The following is an 18,126-nucleotide window of genomic DNA, read 5'->3' as shown; positions in this document are numbered from 1 at the left end:
AAAACAAAATATTTTAAGTGTATGATACTAACTGTTCAATCTACACATTACAGCAGGAATTTACAATTTAAAGATATTGAGTGTGTGATTTAACTAAATGTAGTTGAAGTCGGTCCTCTCTATTAAGAATTATCACGCATTGTACCTTACCTGTAATCAAAACGCACTCTTTTATATTACAAAAAGCAACGTTTATATACCAATATGCGAGATTAATGGGGTTTTTTGGGGTATACTTTATTTCTAGATTTGATGAATTCTAAAAAAAAATTATAGTGAAATTGTATCAATAAAACACTTAAGTTCATATTTATCTAGAATCCACTAAACCCATGATAAATGGTAGACCACAACCAACAATGTATATACAGATTCTGAAAATAATCAACGTTATCTTCGAAACGGTTACGTAATTTACATACCGCTTGTAATGCTCCCGAAGAAGCGTCTTTATTACACGGAACCTGTTAATCGTTGTTATAGTAACAATAAGTACTTCTTTAGTATACTGCCATTCGGAAAGTTTCAACTCACAACCATAAGAACTGCCGTATATGATTTTTGATTTCATCCAGGCCATCGAATTGTTTGATTCATTTTTCATCGTGTGAGCATATCGTCCTGAAAAATAAATTTAAAGATAACGATTTAATTTTTTTTAACTAAAAGAGTATATCGCAATGTAATTCAGATTTATTAACATTAGTTTTATTTTATCGATTATACATGGTGTACTAATTGTTGAGTTTTAAAATGAAAACATATTAAATAGATATATATCTAATTATATAATATATAAAGCAGACATAAAGAATTATAGTTTGCCTTCTTTGTAAAATGTTTCGCTCACCTAGTAATTTTGCATAAAACTGATACAATGCAAAATGAATATTTGCGTCACTATATACTGTGATGACCAATTTTTTTTGTCTATCTGATTTCGTTTTCCAAAATGGAAAAATGTTTGAGATTTGTTGAAATCATGGGCCAGGCATATACAGAATGTGATTGAGCTAACATGTTTGTGAGAGCTAAACCCCCTTTCGCTTAAACTGGAACAGGTACGAAATAAGAGAGTAAACCGAAAAATTTTATGGTAAAAGTCATCGAATTTCAGACGAACGCATTGCAGTTAGTTCAGTTCTGTTTGCACACTTCTTATGAGTGTGTGTCCTGCAGGTGAATGACTGTTAATAAACGCATCATAGATACCAGGAGATAATTTTGTATATACGCTGGACACGCGTTTCGTCTACAAAATTCTCATCAGTGACGCTCGAATCCAAAACAGTAAAAAAGCCAAATAAAGTACGAAGTTGATAAGCATAAGCACATCACGTATTCCAATGTTTAAATGACTTCAATCATACGTTTGCCAAACATGGGTACCTCATATACAACCGAATCTGTGTTTTCGTGAATTTCAAACGATTATAATAACTCTTGTTCGTAATTTTTTCCAACAGCCTTGACAATGCGATAAATTTTGAAATCTGGTCCAAATTTTTGTCTGTTTAACTTGTCAATCTACCGTAGCGATATCGGTGAATCGGGTGGACTATTTGTGTTAAGATATTTCATATGAAGTTACAAATTATGCCATATTTGGTACAATTTTTTGGAATTTCGGATCCTCAATGCTCTTAAACTTTGAACTTGTTTGGCTTTATAAATATTTCGATTTGAGCGTCACTGAGGAGTTATATGAGACGAAACGCGCGTCTGGCGTACTAAATTATAATCCTGGTACTTTTGATAACTATTATAACACAGTTTTGACTAATGCTTGACCAATTTGAATTATTCACGGAATCTTGCTTTTGACTTCCACGAATGTAGACCTCTAAACGTATTGTTTGTAGCTTGGTCGTGGTCTCGTTGTCGTCTTTCCGTTTGTATGACCCTGTCTGTCGCTATAGGTCTAGATTTTTTACTTATCCAACTAAATATTGAACGTCGTGTAATATTTTTAACACTGCTACAGACAAAAAACCTTCCAATTGGGCAATATCAGCATAATCAAGTAATGTTTGACATGGAACGTTTTTTTTTATTACCTGAGATATGTTCTGTTCTGGGTAAAGTCATACAAATGTTACATCTTCCTTCAGTTCCATTATCGCTCATATAAAATTGTCCTTCATATTCAAGAAAGCATTGGTTGTCAAAGTCACAAAATGGTTCTGCAAAAACGAAGTAAACATGTAAGTTGACAGTTAAGACAAAAAAAAACTTTCTAGCATTGACAATTTTATTGATTTATTAATGTATTGGTGATAAACGCAACTTTTACCACTAATGTCTTATTTCCTTGTGGTCAGATTTTATCGGAGGAGGACGCCGAAGTAAATAGAGAAACCCATCTACTTCTATAGGAATAGTTATCAAAGGTACCAGGATTATAATTTAGTACGCCAGACGCGCGTTTCGTCTACATAAGACTCATCAGTGACGCTCATATCAAAATAGTTAAAAATCCAAACAAGTACAAAGTTGAAGAGCATTGAGGAACTATAATTAAAAAAAAGGTGGTGCCAAATACGAATAAGGTTATCTATTCATGGGATAAGAAAAATCCTTAGTTTTAACGAAAACTGACAATCAGTCAAAATTGATTATTCGTGTATTGGTTTCACACATAGTTGGGGTTGGGTTTTTTTGGGAGGGGGGGGGGTAGATTTTAAAAACTCCGGGACAACAATTGTCACCTTTATTTTTTGTCAACGTAATGTAATCTTAATGTCGTCTTAAATTTTTCTGGCTCTAGCACCACTGATAAAAATTACGTGATATCCCTTTTTCAACCATTTCCTCAGAGGAAAAGTTGTTTTCCTCGAAGGAATTTTATTACCCTAATGGAAAAAGATTTAAAAATATTTCCCTTAAGAAATTTGCTACATAATTATTTCCTGCGGTAAATATATTCTTTGAGGAAATTCTATTTCCTTTGGGGAAATTCTATTTCCTTTGAGGAAATTCTATTTCCTTTAAGGAAATTCTATTTCCCTTGGGGAAATTCTATTTCCCTTGAGGAAATTCTATTTCCTTTGAGGAAATTCTATTTCCTGCGGTAAATATATTCTTTGAGGAAATTCTATTTCCTTTGATGAAATTCTATTTCCTTTAAGGAAATTCTATTTCCCTTGGGGAAATTATATTTCCATTGAGGAAATTCTATTTCCCTTGAGGAAATTCTATTTCCTTTGAGGAAATTCTATTTCCTTTTAGAAAATTATATTTCCTGTTAGGAAATTATATTTCCTGTAAATTCATATGAAACGAATGAGTGATGAAAAATAATGTTTATCCAATTCTTGAACCAATACATGTATATATCGTAAACTTAGTCCTCTGTGCACGATTTTATCATTTGTTACTCAAATATATCGTATAATCATCATTTTTTTCTCTCTTTCTGTTATGATATAACAAATATGGCTGCTCATTAAATGCCGTGTTATAAAGCCGAAGTTTAGCGATTGTCACCTTATAGTAAACAAATAACAAAAAGCATGGGTATTGAGCACGTGTTTAACATGTATGATCAGATAATTGTTTATTTTAATGACAGATCCATGCCTATTGCGATCACCGGATTTTTACGAGGAGGGTCACGCTCAGGTCACAATGCATACGGAAAATATGTCGGTGAATTGCTTGCTTCCAGCAAGCAATGAAGTATAAGTAAACTTCTTTTAAATGTGGAAAAATTAAAGAATTTTCCTCAGAAAAAAGTATATGTACATAAGTTGTATAATGAAAGCTATCCATTTAGTTATAAAAACACATATGCCTATTTTTTTTTTAATTTGAGGTTTCTTATGACTTTAAGGACGTTATATTCCTGTGAGGAAATTTACGGCTTCAAACTTTCCTTTGAAGAATACTTTTACTTTGAGTAATTTTTTGACAAACATTTTTACTTGAGGCAAAATTCAAGACAGCAAATTTCCTCTACGGAAAATATTGATCTCCTTATTTCTTTTATTGAAATTTGTGTACATCAAACTTCCCTTAAGGAAATATTTTTCCTCCATGGAAACAGTAAAAGCAGCTATGATAATCATGATAATATAAACTTTAAGTCCTCTTAATACTTCTTCACTGGGGTAAATGTGATCTCCGTAACTGCAGTTACGTATATCCAAAGATGGCGAACGACTTTCTGGTCAATATTACTTTTGTCGATTATGTAATAATGATGTACTATTCTTCGAAATTTCGTGTCTTATAGGACTAATTTCCTCAATTTGAAACTGAAATACTATGGGTTTTTCTCATAGTTTTACCGCTAACAGGAGAAATCGGTCGTCCAAAAAAACGCGATGATATGGGTAACTGAAAAAATAAATTGCCGTGGATATACGTAACTGGAAATATAGATATCCGTAACTGATTTCATTTCTATACATTTGTCCTTCTCGTTTGAGATGAAATTAGTGTCTCTGATTATCAAAATAATTATGAATCGGAATCTGAATTGTTCTTAAAAGTCTGTACAAAATATTGTGTGAAAATATATTGATTATGCTAGCTACTCTGTGTATTTCTATATAGCCAAACCAGCAGCATGTCTAGTTAGCTATATACAGGTAGAGAAGGAACTTATGTAGCTTATTTCAGACGAAACATTTTCAACCAAGACAAGCATATCGCGTATAACGAAAAAGTAAAAGAACGAAACTACCAAGAAAAATTGAATACGGAAAGACTTTAAGCAAATGGCAAAATATAATTAAAAGCTCAACCACATCAAAATTATTGCTAACAACTGACTTAAATTTATATTCCAGACTGTCACAAGTCAGGAGCCTGTAATTCAGTGGTTGTCGTTTGTTTATGTGTTACATATTTGTTTTTTTTGTTCATTTTTTTTTACATAAATAAGGCAGTTAGTTTTCTCGTTTTAATTGTTTTACATTGTCTTACCGGGGCCTTTTATAGCTGACTATGCGGTATGGGCTTTGCTCATTAATGAAGGCCGTACGGTGACCTATAGTTGTTAATGTTTGTGTCATTTTGGTCTCTTGTGGATAGTTGTCTCATTGGCAATCATACCACATCTTCTTTTTTATATTGTTACAGACAATTGCTTTTGTAAAAAATGGTAGATTAAACCTAGTTGTGTAGCTTGCTAAGCCTCTCATTTGTATGACAGTCGCACAAATTATAATACATATATTGACAACAATGTGTGAGCAAAACAAACAGATATAATAGGTAAAAATGGGGTACAGCAGTCAACATTGTTTTATAATCTTATTCTTTTCAAAACAAATAACTATTTTCAACAAAGAAAAACAAAATAGCATACAGATAAAGAACATGAGCGAAAATAAACTTGACAGACGAGCACAAAAATGACTGGTGCACGATAACACAATGATAGGATGTATAAGTACCGAGCCACGCCAAAAGCATATCCTTTAAAATGGACCAAACCGAAAAGATTAAAAATATAGACAGATAAAAAGAACCCCATCAATGATAAACAAAGTCAGTACCTATAATCTATACAACAAGACCATCATGTACTATGTTTAAGACGTCTTTACACCAAATTCATTAGATGTGTAATGATGGATAGTTTAGTCTTAGATACATGCAATTATTTAGTAGCTGTTAATTCGTTGAACAAGTTGTCAGTAACTGTGATTATTCTTATATCTGTTCTAAGTTTTCATTTTGTTGGTGGGATGTAAAAGTAACCCCCCTCGTCCACTTTTGTTTTTGTCAGGTGTATTTATATTTGTACCCATCTGATGAGTTTAGTTTAGCCTTTTTCAATTGATTTTTATAGTCTGTTCACATGTTGTACTATTGCACCGTTGTCCAAGGTTAGGGAAAGGGTTTGGCACCCGTTTATATGTTTAAACAATCTCACCCTAGATACCAGGATAAAAAAAATTATTTACGCCAGACGAGCGTTTCGTCTACAAAAGACTGATCAGTATCCCGCTACTTTCTGTATGTGTTTTAAATTTGTCAATCCGGGGCCTTTTATAGCTGACTATGCGGCATGGCATCTAGTCATTGTTGAAGGCCTTACGGTGCCCAATAGTTGTTAATTGCTGGGTCATTTTGTCTCTTGTGGAAAGTTGTCTCATTGGCAATTATACTAAATTTTGTTTTTAATAATTAGTCGAGCATTCACGCATATTTTCAACTTATGAATTCGACGTTTATTCAGATACCTGATTATTTTGACACATTTGGACAAATTCTGGCTAAGTCCTTAATGAACATGTTGAACAACTGTGCTTTATTAGTCAAATTAAAGGCATGAAGATATGTAGAAAGTAAATCAGATTACATGGTATTCCTTTAGATTGCATTTGGATTGTTAGCTGGTTCATTTGGAAGTTCTTTAATTGGTAATTTTCAAATGCTGTGATAATTGCTAATCTTTTGACCAATTTAGGACAATTTTATTACAGAAAAAATGTTCGTCCGATCTATTAAAACCGAATGGCGTACAAACAACAAACAGTTACGGATATCCTTTTCTAAATGTTTAATACAGTTACGGATATCAGTCTTTACAGTTACCCATATCATCGCGTATTTTTGGACGACCAATTTCTCCATTTAGCGGATAAACTATGAAAAAATACATAGTATTCAGGTTCAAATTTAGTAAATAAGTTTATAAAGACACGCAATACCGAAGAATAAAACATAGTTATTACAAAACCGACAAAACAAGTACTGACCAGAAAGTCGTCCGCCATCTTTGGATATACGTAACTGCAGTTACGGAGATCACATTTACCCCAGTGCTTCTTGTGGGGAATTTTTTCTCTGGTTTTTGTTGCTGGTTTATTGCCGGTTTATTGACGAACAACTTTTTTTTCTTCAAAATAATAATATTAATGTTTATTTCTTTTTATCACTATATTGACATTTCTACAAATGTAACGTTATATTTCAAACTAAGTGCATAGTTATAAACTCATTCATTATATATTCAGACTGAGAAAATATGTCGGTCAATAGAACGGAGCGTTTTCTGTTGTTTGTGAGGTAAGAAGTAAATCAATAATGACAAGCTAAGTTTTTGTTAACGTCATCACCATTGCACGATATGATGACACAGTCTTGTGTGTTGTCTAACAACCTTATGTAATAACCATTGTGTACACATGTTACGTGATTAAATGAATCGATACGTTCTCGTATCATTCTCAAAAACATAGAATGATCAAATATTTCTGCAATATAACTTCTAACGTTCCTGACTGCGAATATATTTGTTAACTCACCACAAGCTTGTAACTAGCTAAAAACATCAGTCTTCATCATATTCCAATTTAACCAAATCAATTTGAAAATAATTTTTACTTTAAAATTCTGCACATTTCCTGAAAACTTTCTTTTTTGCAGCAAACCTGCAGTAGAACATCTACAGCCGATCTGCTGCAAACGTTTTTAAAGTTCTGAAACCGTTGTTTAAAAAATTGGAATTTACCATAGACTTTTATATATCTCCAACTTGGTGCGATATCCCCTGCATTCTCATAAGAACGCTAGCAACTTGATTGTAGAAATATTTGATCATTTTATATGTTCACATGAAATCTTTTGTTATATCGTGTTGAGGGCGGTTGAATAGCATAACCTATGAAAAATCAGCAATGTTTGGTTTCTACATGTAACGATAAATTCAAAGTTGAATTATGTATATCGTGTTGAGGGCGGGTGAATAATATTACCTATGAAAAATCAGGTATTTCGGTTTCCTACGAGAAATTTAGTGTTTAAATATGTAGAACAGTTATTCATAGAACTGTACACTTCTGAACGTATTACCTTTCCAGCTCTAAAAATTCTTTAAGGTATGTACAATGTAAACTCATGTTTAAAATACTCTCTTATCTGGATAAAATTTTGGATATCCAACTGAATAAAGCGAAATTAAGTAAGGCGATTTGGTACCACGATATCTTAGTAGCATGAGTTTGAATCCCGTCCAAGAAAGAACCAAAAATTTGCTTTCGCAAATTTATAGATCTAACATTATTAGGCTGATATTTAAACGAATTATATATGTAAATATATAAACATTGTTTATATGTATATTATTTTGATTGCGTTATTAAATTATCTGCTTTTGACATAAATGAGAAATGATAGCTAAGTATTTTTGGTACAAAATAAAAGTACTTGTGAAAGAACGAAAGTCAAAATATATAGTGCAAATCCTGCATATAACTGAACTTGTTTAAATTTGCAATCAATTTAAATTTTACGCTTGTGAACACTGTCAGAAACAAAAAATGGTATTTCGTCTTTATTCAATAATAAAGGGAGTGCATGTTTACTGTGGTTAAAGGTTCACTTGTACCGAATTAAATGCGATGTTATGAAACTATACTACATATACTAAGTACCATTACAAAATTTAAATACATGCACTGAAATAAACAATTTGTTTACCGTTATGACCGATTAACTTGTCTTAAGGTTCAATAACCGCATACGAACTTTTTGTACTTGATGTTTTGAATTATTTCACACTCCTCTTGGTTCAATTGTAGGCATGCTGAAATTGTATATCACTTGACTATCCCTTTGGTATCTTTCGTCCCTCTTTTACAGTATACTTGATAGATATCATTTCCAAATTTTCGTTTTACATTTTTTTCTTTTCAATTTTTTCCTGTTTAACAGTGTTACTGCTATAACTAAGAGATGGGGATTAATTCTAATAATCCTACATGTTCCTTTCTAATTTGTTCATTTTGTAGTTTTACCCCTTTCAAAACTATTACTAAAGGGATTGCCATAATATTTACAGATTAATGTCCCTTCCTAATTCGTTTGGTTTTTTTCTTCAGTTTTAACACTTTAACCATTTTACTGCTATACCTAAGAGATTGTCATTATATTGACACCTCCTGAGGGCAACCGGTACAATCAGTATAATGACAGTTATCGGTTAATATATTAATTAGTAAGAAAGACAAGAAAGGGAATTGTATCAATTATAAACTTACAGCAAATTTATTTCTAGTCATTAATCATATTCTCAACATTATTTTTTGTTTATATTTACAATGAAACGTTATTTATTGACGTTAAACATAAAATCTGGAATTTACAGAGCGAAATGGTACTATAAAACTAACTGAGAAGAAAAACGGTTAATTTTTATTTGAATGGTATCTGTTTTATGTCTACGTGAATTGATGAAAACAAATTCCTAATTAAAAAATTTGTTGGCACTGCATGAGGATCAAAGTTGTTGTTGTACACTAATTTTTCTTTCAGCAGCCGGAAACATTCTTTATGCGGTCTATATAATATAAATTTTAATTATAACCCATAATTTGTGATAGCAATAGATTTTTATTTATTTCATAGTTTGGTCACGTTTGTCCTTGGCATTACAACCCATCATCATGTCCTTATGCCTATACAAATGTCTACAGTATATCATCATGGTTACCACCCACTATAATATGCTTTATTAATTAAGTGTTAATGTCAGCTATTGTCATTATAGTAAATGATAACTCCTACATCGCCTACAATTAGGCAATTAAGAGTTGAGATAATGTCGCTTGATAATCCTTGAAAACCAACAAGTACTAACAATCACGGTATAAATTGTATTTCACAAGATGCACATTTCGACATTGCATATCTCTTCGGTAAAGCTCGAATTTTCTATGCTAAACCGAACAAGACGGTGGCCACATGTGAAGCAGGATCTGCTTACCCTTCCGCAGCGCCTAAGATCACCCCTAGTTTTTGGTGTCACTGTGGTTCGTGTTGCTTATTCTTTAGTTTTCTATGTTGTGTCATGTGTACTATTGTCTGTTCTTCTTTTTTTCATTTTTATCCATGGCGTTGTCAGTTTATTTTCAATGTATGATTTTGACTGACCCTCTGGTTACTTTCTTCTCTCTTTTTGATCTGAACAGCTCTTTCAAAAGACTGACAAATTAAAGTCAGGTTCAATCTTTCGGTATATTTTTTTCAAACTTATCAACTACGGTTCACTAAGTACTGTTCAGACAATTTCCTTGCAGTCGATTAAAATCTGTTCAGATCATTGGTATACTGTTCAGCGCCTTTTCAGTACCTTTACAAAACTACAACATACTGAATAGTGGCTGAAAAGCTACTGTTCTGCTTAGATTGAGTAAAAAATTTGAAAAGAGGCTCAATTAAATAAATGAAAAGTAATCTAAGTTCTTCACAAAAACTTTTTAAGTTAACTGTATTATGGGCAGATTTTTCAGATGTCGTTAAGATCAAAATGACCGTTTCGGAATATAATTCATTTATTAGACAAAAAACAAATGATACAACGAACTAATAGACATATGAACTGGCTTATTGTCGTTAATTTTACAAAAAAAATTGTAAGAAAAAAAATATGGCGAAGTATGTAAACCTCTAATTTCCCTATTTTTTTAATTATATATAAATATATAGACAAATATTATATGTGTATACATATTAACATACATAATTGTTTTTTATGGTAAAAATGGGGGGTAGTTTTGGTGCCGTTGCGCTCCTATGGCATTGATGTATCTCGTTATATCAATATTGTATATATATTGTATTCATATACAAAATAATGTTTTTTAAAAGACTATTTATAATAGCAATAAAGTTAAATTCACTTTCATAAATAAATAGTATATATGCCTGGAATTTATGGCAGATTATTGTATAGTATACTACATTGACAAAAGGTGGTTTGATTAATAAATGTGTACCTGTCCAAGAAGTGCTGAGTATCGCTGACATTGCTGACGTATCAATATCCTCTGATTGTATTCGACATGTTAAGTTCAAGGTCAAACAATAAGTCATATTAGAACATTTCAATTCACAAAGATCATTTATCAATAAATACTGTTCCGATGAATTTAGATATATATGAATGCGTTCCGTCAGATCAGTTAGTACCATATTCGTCTTGTGATTGACTACATGGTGTGAAAAAGATTTTTCAAAATCAATTCGACTGACATTTTCAAATGATATGGAAACATTAATATCTTCAATGATTTTTCCAACAGGAATGATGTTCAGGAAGGCAAAACTGATTTCAGAAATCCCATTAGTGTTTCTTGATAAAAGTTTCTCAATAGGTCGAACTCCATGCCTATAACTGGTAGCATCTTTCACATTTGTAATGGTTACATTGTATGAAGAAGAAAAGTTTGGTATTATGCCACACAGGAGAAAACTAATGCCCAATGTACGTTGTAAGCTCATCTTTAAAATGTACAAAAACGAAGATAGGAGAACGTGTCGCACGAGTAATTCGTCAACATGAACTAACAAATAAACGTGGGTGTCTATCTACACATAAACCATGATATCATACGATGACGATATATATATATGAATGTATAGTATCTCTTTTCGTAATAAAAAAAATAAACTTCATGTACTGCTAAATATAAAACCAAATATTTTTGTTCAAGGAGTAAAATTACCCTTATATAACAACTGTTAATATTACTATAGTATTATTGATAATTATCACACGTACAAAATATAAACATTTACTAAATTATATTGTACTGAAACCATTCTTACATTTTTATACGATTTATTTCAGTTTAAACTGCATTAAACCGTCCTACGGGAATTCATCGTTAAGAGTGTTCGAAGCTATTCTATAATAGCAGTCTATCGGATCATAAATAAATGATATTTTTAATCCTAACTGAACTATTCATGTCAGATGAGCTGGAAACATATGCTATATGGCTAAACAGCAATGGGTGTTTTTTAATATTGTGAAACTTGAATCCGCATAATGGTTTTTAATCATCATTGTTATTGTAACGCCAAGTGATTCTTAATGATTGATAACCGATAGCCATGATTTCTCTTTTAGGACTAGTTAATATTTTATACAATGTATATGTCAGTAACGTAACAACGAACTCCGAAGAAAATTATAAACTGAAAGTCCTAAGCAAAAAATCAAAATTAAAAGCTCAAACACATTAAAGAAATGGATAACAACTCTGATATTTCTGACTTTGTACAGGCATTTTCTTATGTATAAATATGGTGGTTTAAACATGGTATTATAGTCAGCTAAACCACTCACTTGTATGACAGTCACAACAAATTCCTTTATATTGATAACGATGTGTGAACAAAACAAACAAACATGATATGTAAAAATGTGAAAAATACGGGTTTAGTAGTTACCATTGTATTATAATCTGAATTACAATAAAAACAAATATGCCAACGAAAAATTAGGCGTATAGACAAAGCACACTAGCAAAACTCTAAGACAAGGATACAAACATTTATAACAGATTATAATAACAAAATGACAGGCTGTAAAAGTATCGAGTAACGTCAAATGGATATTACCAAAATGTTTCTACAGTAAAAGTAATAGTTAACACGTTATGAAGATGATAAACAAGTGAATACCTAGAATCTATACTTCAATTTATATATCATTGTCAATGTTAAGGTTTTTTTGTGACATCGAACAATCTTTTTTTAAATAGATTTTTACTGTGCGTATTGCTGTGTGTTTGATTTTTGTACATTGGCTAGAAGTATAGGGGGAGGGTTGGGATCTCCAAAAAAGATGTTTAACCTCGCCGCATTGTTTAGCCTGTTCCAAGTCAGGCGCCTATGGCCTTTGTTAGTATGCTTTTTATTTTTAGTTTCTTTTATATATTTCGGAATTGAGTATGATGCACAATATCACTGAACTAGTACATATTTTTGTTTTGGGCCAGCTAAAGCACGCCTTTGGGTGCGGGATTTTCTCGCTGTATTGGAAACCCAATGGTTGCCTTTGGCTGTTTCCTGCTCTTGGTCGGAGTGTTATCTCTTTGGCACATTCCTTGTTCCATTCTCAACTGTATTCAAGACCATCTTGCATTATTTGTGAAGTTGATACGGAATATTGATAAACGTTTTTAGAAAGAGGAAGCAACCCTGGTCCATCAATTTTCAGCTTAAACACTATTGACGTTTTATAAAGTCTGATTAGTTGCTGAAAACTCTTGAATACCGAATGAGTTGGGAAATAGTTCTGATGGATCGACAACTGTCATTATTTTCAATAATTTCAATCAAAGTTGAGAGTATCCATTGGAATCACCTCCACTTAATTGTGAGTCTGAATTGACCACAGTTAATAGTTATTGTTTTACATATTTTAAATACACGCTCTATTACACATCTCAATATATATCTTCATTCACAATTATATACCTGTACCACTTTTAATATGAAGTTTTGAAAAAAATCTTATCCTAGAATTGAAAGTTCATTTACACCACAATTTTTTTCAAAGGTCAAAATATAGGGCTGTGCGGCATATTTTCAACGTTTATATGCCCCGAACTTCTCAGAGTTGAAACTTACACTAATTTTCTTAACTACCCCTACCTCGAATGAAAGGTTACCACAGATTTCAATGTAAACAATATGCACGTGTTTATTTACTGGTAACATTCCCCAGTTCTGTCTCTACGATATGGAACACAGAGAGCATAACTGGGAACCAGTATGTAAACAAAATTAATTTTCTATGAATATTCTATTTCTCCCCAAAAAAGGCGTGTTCTCAGAAACAGCTGTATTTACAAAGTGCAACCTTTAAAACTTCAATTGAAGATTAAATTTTCAATTTATATTCATGGCAAAAAAATATTTAAAAAAAAATTAAGTGATTCATTTAATTAAATCGTAGGCGTGGCTGTTTGCGTTTAACAAGGTATCATTTCTTTAGTTTTCTCAAAAAAATCTACAATCTGAATAATTCTCTGATATTGAGAAGTATATTTACATTGTGATTACGTTGTTCAAATTGTGCTCTATAATGCTGTTTAAACTTAATTTCCGAGTAAATGCAAAGCTACTACCTAGAGTATTCAAAACGCTTATTGCAATTAGGCGAGATAAAAGAAGCACATTATCTTAATTACTACAGTCAGTTTTGTTAATTATATTATTTGTTATATATAAAGAAAATTTATGTCCTCAGAGTATTTCTTTAAATACTTCAATGAACATTCTGCTTAATGAAATGAAAATATTTGGGCAGATCATTCTTCATTCCGTTTTTTTAAATTTTGTAACTTTGCTTAACCAATCAGATTGCAAAACTCTAAAACAAAGTTAACATCACAATATTGTGTGGGCAGTGTTGGCTTTCTTGCACTCAAAAGCTTCATTTGTTCGTGCTTCCCGATCCCAATTTCCTCTGTATATTTATTACGTGTATCAACGACGAATTAACACAAGCAAATAGAATAACACATTTAAAAAAATATTCTGTAAGCAACAATTTATTAATATTAAAATTTATATGAATATACGAAAATGTGGTTTAAACGACAATAAACAACAACCAAACTGTACAAATAACAAAAATATATCTCTATATACAATTCAACGCTCAACATCGAGTCTTTAACAAGAGACAATATCAATTAGTAAGGTCAATGATACATCCACTAACTACATGTACAACCAGATCACACCTACAGGTCAAAATACAATATTCAAATTAAGAAAAAAACATATGCTGGGATAACGTCAACGATGCAGCTAACCAATACACACCATTACCCAATGATATCTACAAATAAAAATGATGTCTACAAGATGAGAAACTAGTTACTAAATGATATCTAAAAATCAACAAGCTGTCTTTACGATAAGATACAAGTAATCCAATGATATTTACAAATCAACAAATCAACATGCATGTTTCAGACCACCAAGTAAATATCCCTATCTGAAATTTTCACAGCTTCCTAAATATTTTACCTTAACTTTAACTTCATAGAAACCGGGTATATCCTGAATTGTACATGTATCACCTTTTACATGCCCCTTTTCAACTCATGTTAAAATCTTCTAAGAAAGAATTGCCTTTCGGGAAATAACTACTCCAAATAAAGGCAACAGTAGTATACCGATGTTTAAAACTCATAAATCGATAGAAAGAAACAAATCCGGGTCACAAACCAAAACCGAGGGAAACGCATTAAATATAAGATGAGAATGACGACACAACATTAAAATGTAACACACACAAAAACGAACTAAAACGAAACCCCTTGTTTTTCTGGAAATCTTAAATTACTATACTATGTACATGTAGCGCATTAATCATGAAATTTTAATGCTAACTCAAAATGAAGTGCATTTAGCTCAAAATGGTCCAAATATATTTCTCGTTCACCAAAAGTTTCATTTCTGCAAATTTTTTTGGTTAGTTTAAGGTGGTACCTAACACTTTAACTAAAATTAATTTGGCTCGTTTAATTTTCTTAAAATTTTGACAAAGTATTCACTTTGACCCTTTGACAAAAATATAAAAATTTCATAAAATTTGAACCAACCGTTTAATCAGAAAAATTACACTGGTTATTTAGCAGTTTGACAAACACTTATTTTGATCATTGAGAAGCTTAATATTCCCTTATGAACACAACGTCATTAAAACGTTCTGCTGATTTTACAGAGTTATATCCCTGTAGTGTTAGGTACCACCTTAAGTAAACAATGACACAAAAAGCACTATTTTGTGTCAGAGTAGGGCTACTTTTACATACGTTCTAAATTTGAGGGAGTAATTGGTGGTCTGACACCTTCCGGATCAGACACAAGGTGGCACAGTAGTATTTCATGGCCCATAAGGGATAATGATAGCATTTTTTGAATTTTCACCACTTTCGAACACTGCCAAAAATTCTACATGCAAAGTTAATTAAAGTACTTTTGTTTAACTATTTCAGGAAGGACTGTAATATTTTTTCTGTCTATGAATAAATAACATAAAACATGTGGTGAATACTTTATAACACTTTTATTAAGTGTGCACCACATTTTTTTCTGTTATTTCTTCATAGACAGAAAAATTGAAGAGCCGACCATACGGTATGGATATTTTTCATTGTTGAAAGCCGTACGGTTGCCTTAGTAATTGCTAACACCCACTTCGTTTGATTTTTTGTGAATAGTTGTCTCATTGGCTATCATATCACATCTCTTTTATTTTATATTATTAGTATAAGGACCTTTTTAAACATTATTTCATGAAGGTTAATGGTGTCCTATAATACAAAATTTTACAAAAAACATTTAAAATTTGTAATTTTGTTTCGAAATGGCTTTAACAGAAACATGCAGAGTAGGATAAGAATTTGATTTTGTAAAACTTGCTGAACAATGTGAAAACATAATTAAGATACATATTCTTAAACTTTCCAACTTCCTGTTGTTGATTGAAAGAAATATAGAGAAATATGTCTCTCTCTTTCTTCCTGGTGCCTCGGTGGTCGAGTGGTCTAAGTAGTTATTACATAGTTGACTACAGTAATCACTAACCAGTCAGCACTGAGGTTGTAAGTTCGAACCCCGCTCGTGTGGGTACACTCGACTCCAATCTTTATTGACTTGGATTGTCAGTTTTCATATCGAAGGTCTATAGTTTTCTCCGGGCACTCCAATTTCCTCCATTACGATGCCCAAGAGCGGTGATTAAAAGTTGCGTTAAAACATCAAAAATCAATCAATCAATCCTTCTATTTCTTTAAAGTCAGGTTTGATGCGTAATCTTTCAAACAATCTGAAAGAATCCTAGATGAGCTAAATGAGCCATGTTGTTTTATTATCATATTGCTATGTCATATGAAATTATATGATTTATAATTAATACTAACTCAACATTAAAGTATAAATTCAAAACAACTTCTTTAATCTAAAAATATAGCATTTCATGCAAAAAAAAACACATTGTGGGCATTCAATTAATCAAAAGAATTAATGATTTAAACTAATTGATAATATATTTATCTCACTCATAAAAGATCGTTTTAATGTTGTTTTATGCTAAATATTTTATTCTAATGTGTTTTTTGTAAAGTACACATTTCTTTGTCTGCAATGAAATCATTTGAACAGCTGCGGAGTATACATTTGTTTGTTGAGGGTACCTTTACTTTGTTGACACGATACATACACCAATGCACAAGTACTCAAACGGAAAACGAAAAAAGCTTAAAACAATAACATAATTAAGAAATAATTCATGGAGCTTGAATACATTGAGACAAATATTTGCCGTTCCCATAAATAAACGCACTATTAATTTGGCGTAAAAGAACGGAGCAAACTGAATACGTGACATGATTTAAACTGTTTACAATACCGTATTAAGATAGTTTTGGATAAATTTAAATGATAATTTACTTATATGTCTTATATGTATAAAAAAATCTTTGCTTATATGGGGACGAAGTCCCCAATTACGGTAGAAAAATCAATAAAAAAAAAAAAATCGGGAAAATTTCCCGAATTTTTCATTCTACTAATCAATGAACTCAAAATCGTTAACTTTTTTTTCAGATCTAGTTCCTGTTCCGGTTTTCCCCGCATTTGCGCAGAAATCTGTCTTGTTTGCATGAGACTTTGAAAAGAAAATTATATGTATCAGTCTAGTAAAATATAAGATTGGAACTCAATACAATTTCATTTTTAATAATTGTTTGATTTGAAAAAAACGTTACCTGATGGAAGCGTTTCTTTTGTTTACATTGAATTTGACGTCATAATTTAAACAACGTCACGTATTTCCGTTTCCTTTAGGCAGCAACCATTTGATTTTCTGGGGGGGGCTATGGTTTTTTTTTCTGGACAAATTTTTTTTTCCGCCTGCGGCGAAAAACAATCTATTTTTTTCACGACAAGTCGAAAACAATTTTTTTCTTTCAATTTTAGCATTACATATAGTGGCAGCTGAGGGTGAAACAAACAATTTTTTTTTCTAAGAATCAAAAACAAATTATTTTTTTCTCCAAAAACTGGAAACAAACTTTTTTTTCCAAAAAAAACCATAGCCCCCCCCCCCCCCCCCCCCCCCAGAAAATCAAATGGTTGCTGCCTTATTAACATGTTTGAGCTAGGTAAGAAAATAATACATACAGACTTCGTCCCCATTCACAGGTTATGCCTGCCTCATATTACCTCATTTTAGCATCGTTTGTTTACGTTTCCTTGTTGTGAGGATTTTCGGTTTCAAAAGCATGTTTTTACCTTAAATGCTTCTATTCTAACGTCATCGTTCTATGACGTCGATTACCTCATTCATAAAAAAAAAGC

The 18,126-nt window shown here is 31.7% G+C and overlaps 1 protein-coding gene across 1 annotated transcript in view; it reads right to left on the bottom strand.

Annotated features, from left to right (window-relative positions):
- LOC139507335 (uncharacterized) overlaps positions 1–11,345 on the bottom strand; it is a 39,124-nt gene extending 27,779 nt beyond the window's left edge. Inside the window, exons 1-3 of the mRNA XM_071295714.1 lie at positions 10,734–11,345; positions 2,058–2,183; positions 423–621 (exon numbers count right to left, since the gene is read on the bottom strand). Of these exons, the coding sequence (XP_071151815.1) occupies positions 423–621; positions 2,058–2,183; positions 10,734–11,238 (830 nt within the window). The 5' untranslated portion in view covers positions 11,239–11,345. The remainder of the gene's footprint in view (positions 1–422; positions 622–2,057; positions 2,184–10,733) is intronic.
- Positions 11,346–18,126: the final 6,781 nt, after the last annotated feature.

Source organism: Mytilus edulis, unplaced genomic scaffold (genome assembly GCF_963676685.1).
Source record: "Mytilus edulis unplaced genomic scaffold, xbMytEdul2.2 SCAFFOLD_110, whole genome shotgun sequence".
Lineage (NCBI taxonomy): Eukaryota > Metazoa > Mollusca > Bivalvia > Mytilida > Mytilidae > Mytilus > Mytilus edulis.
This window is presented reverse-complemented; position numbering and strand designations above follow the sequence as displayed.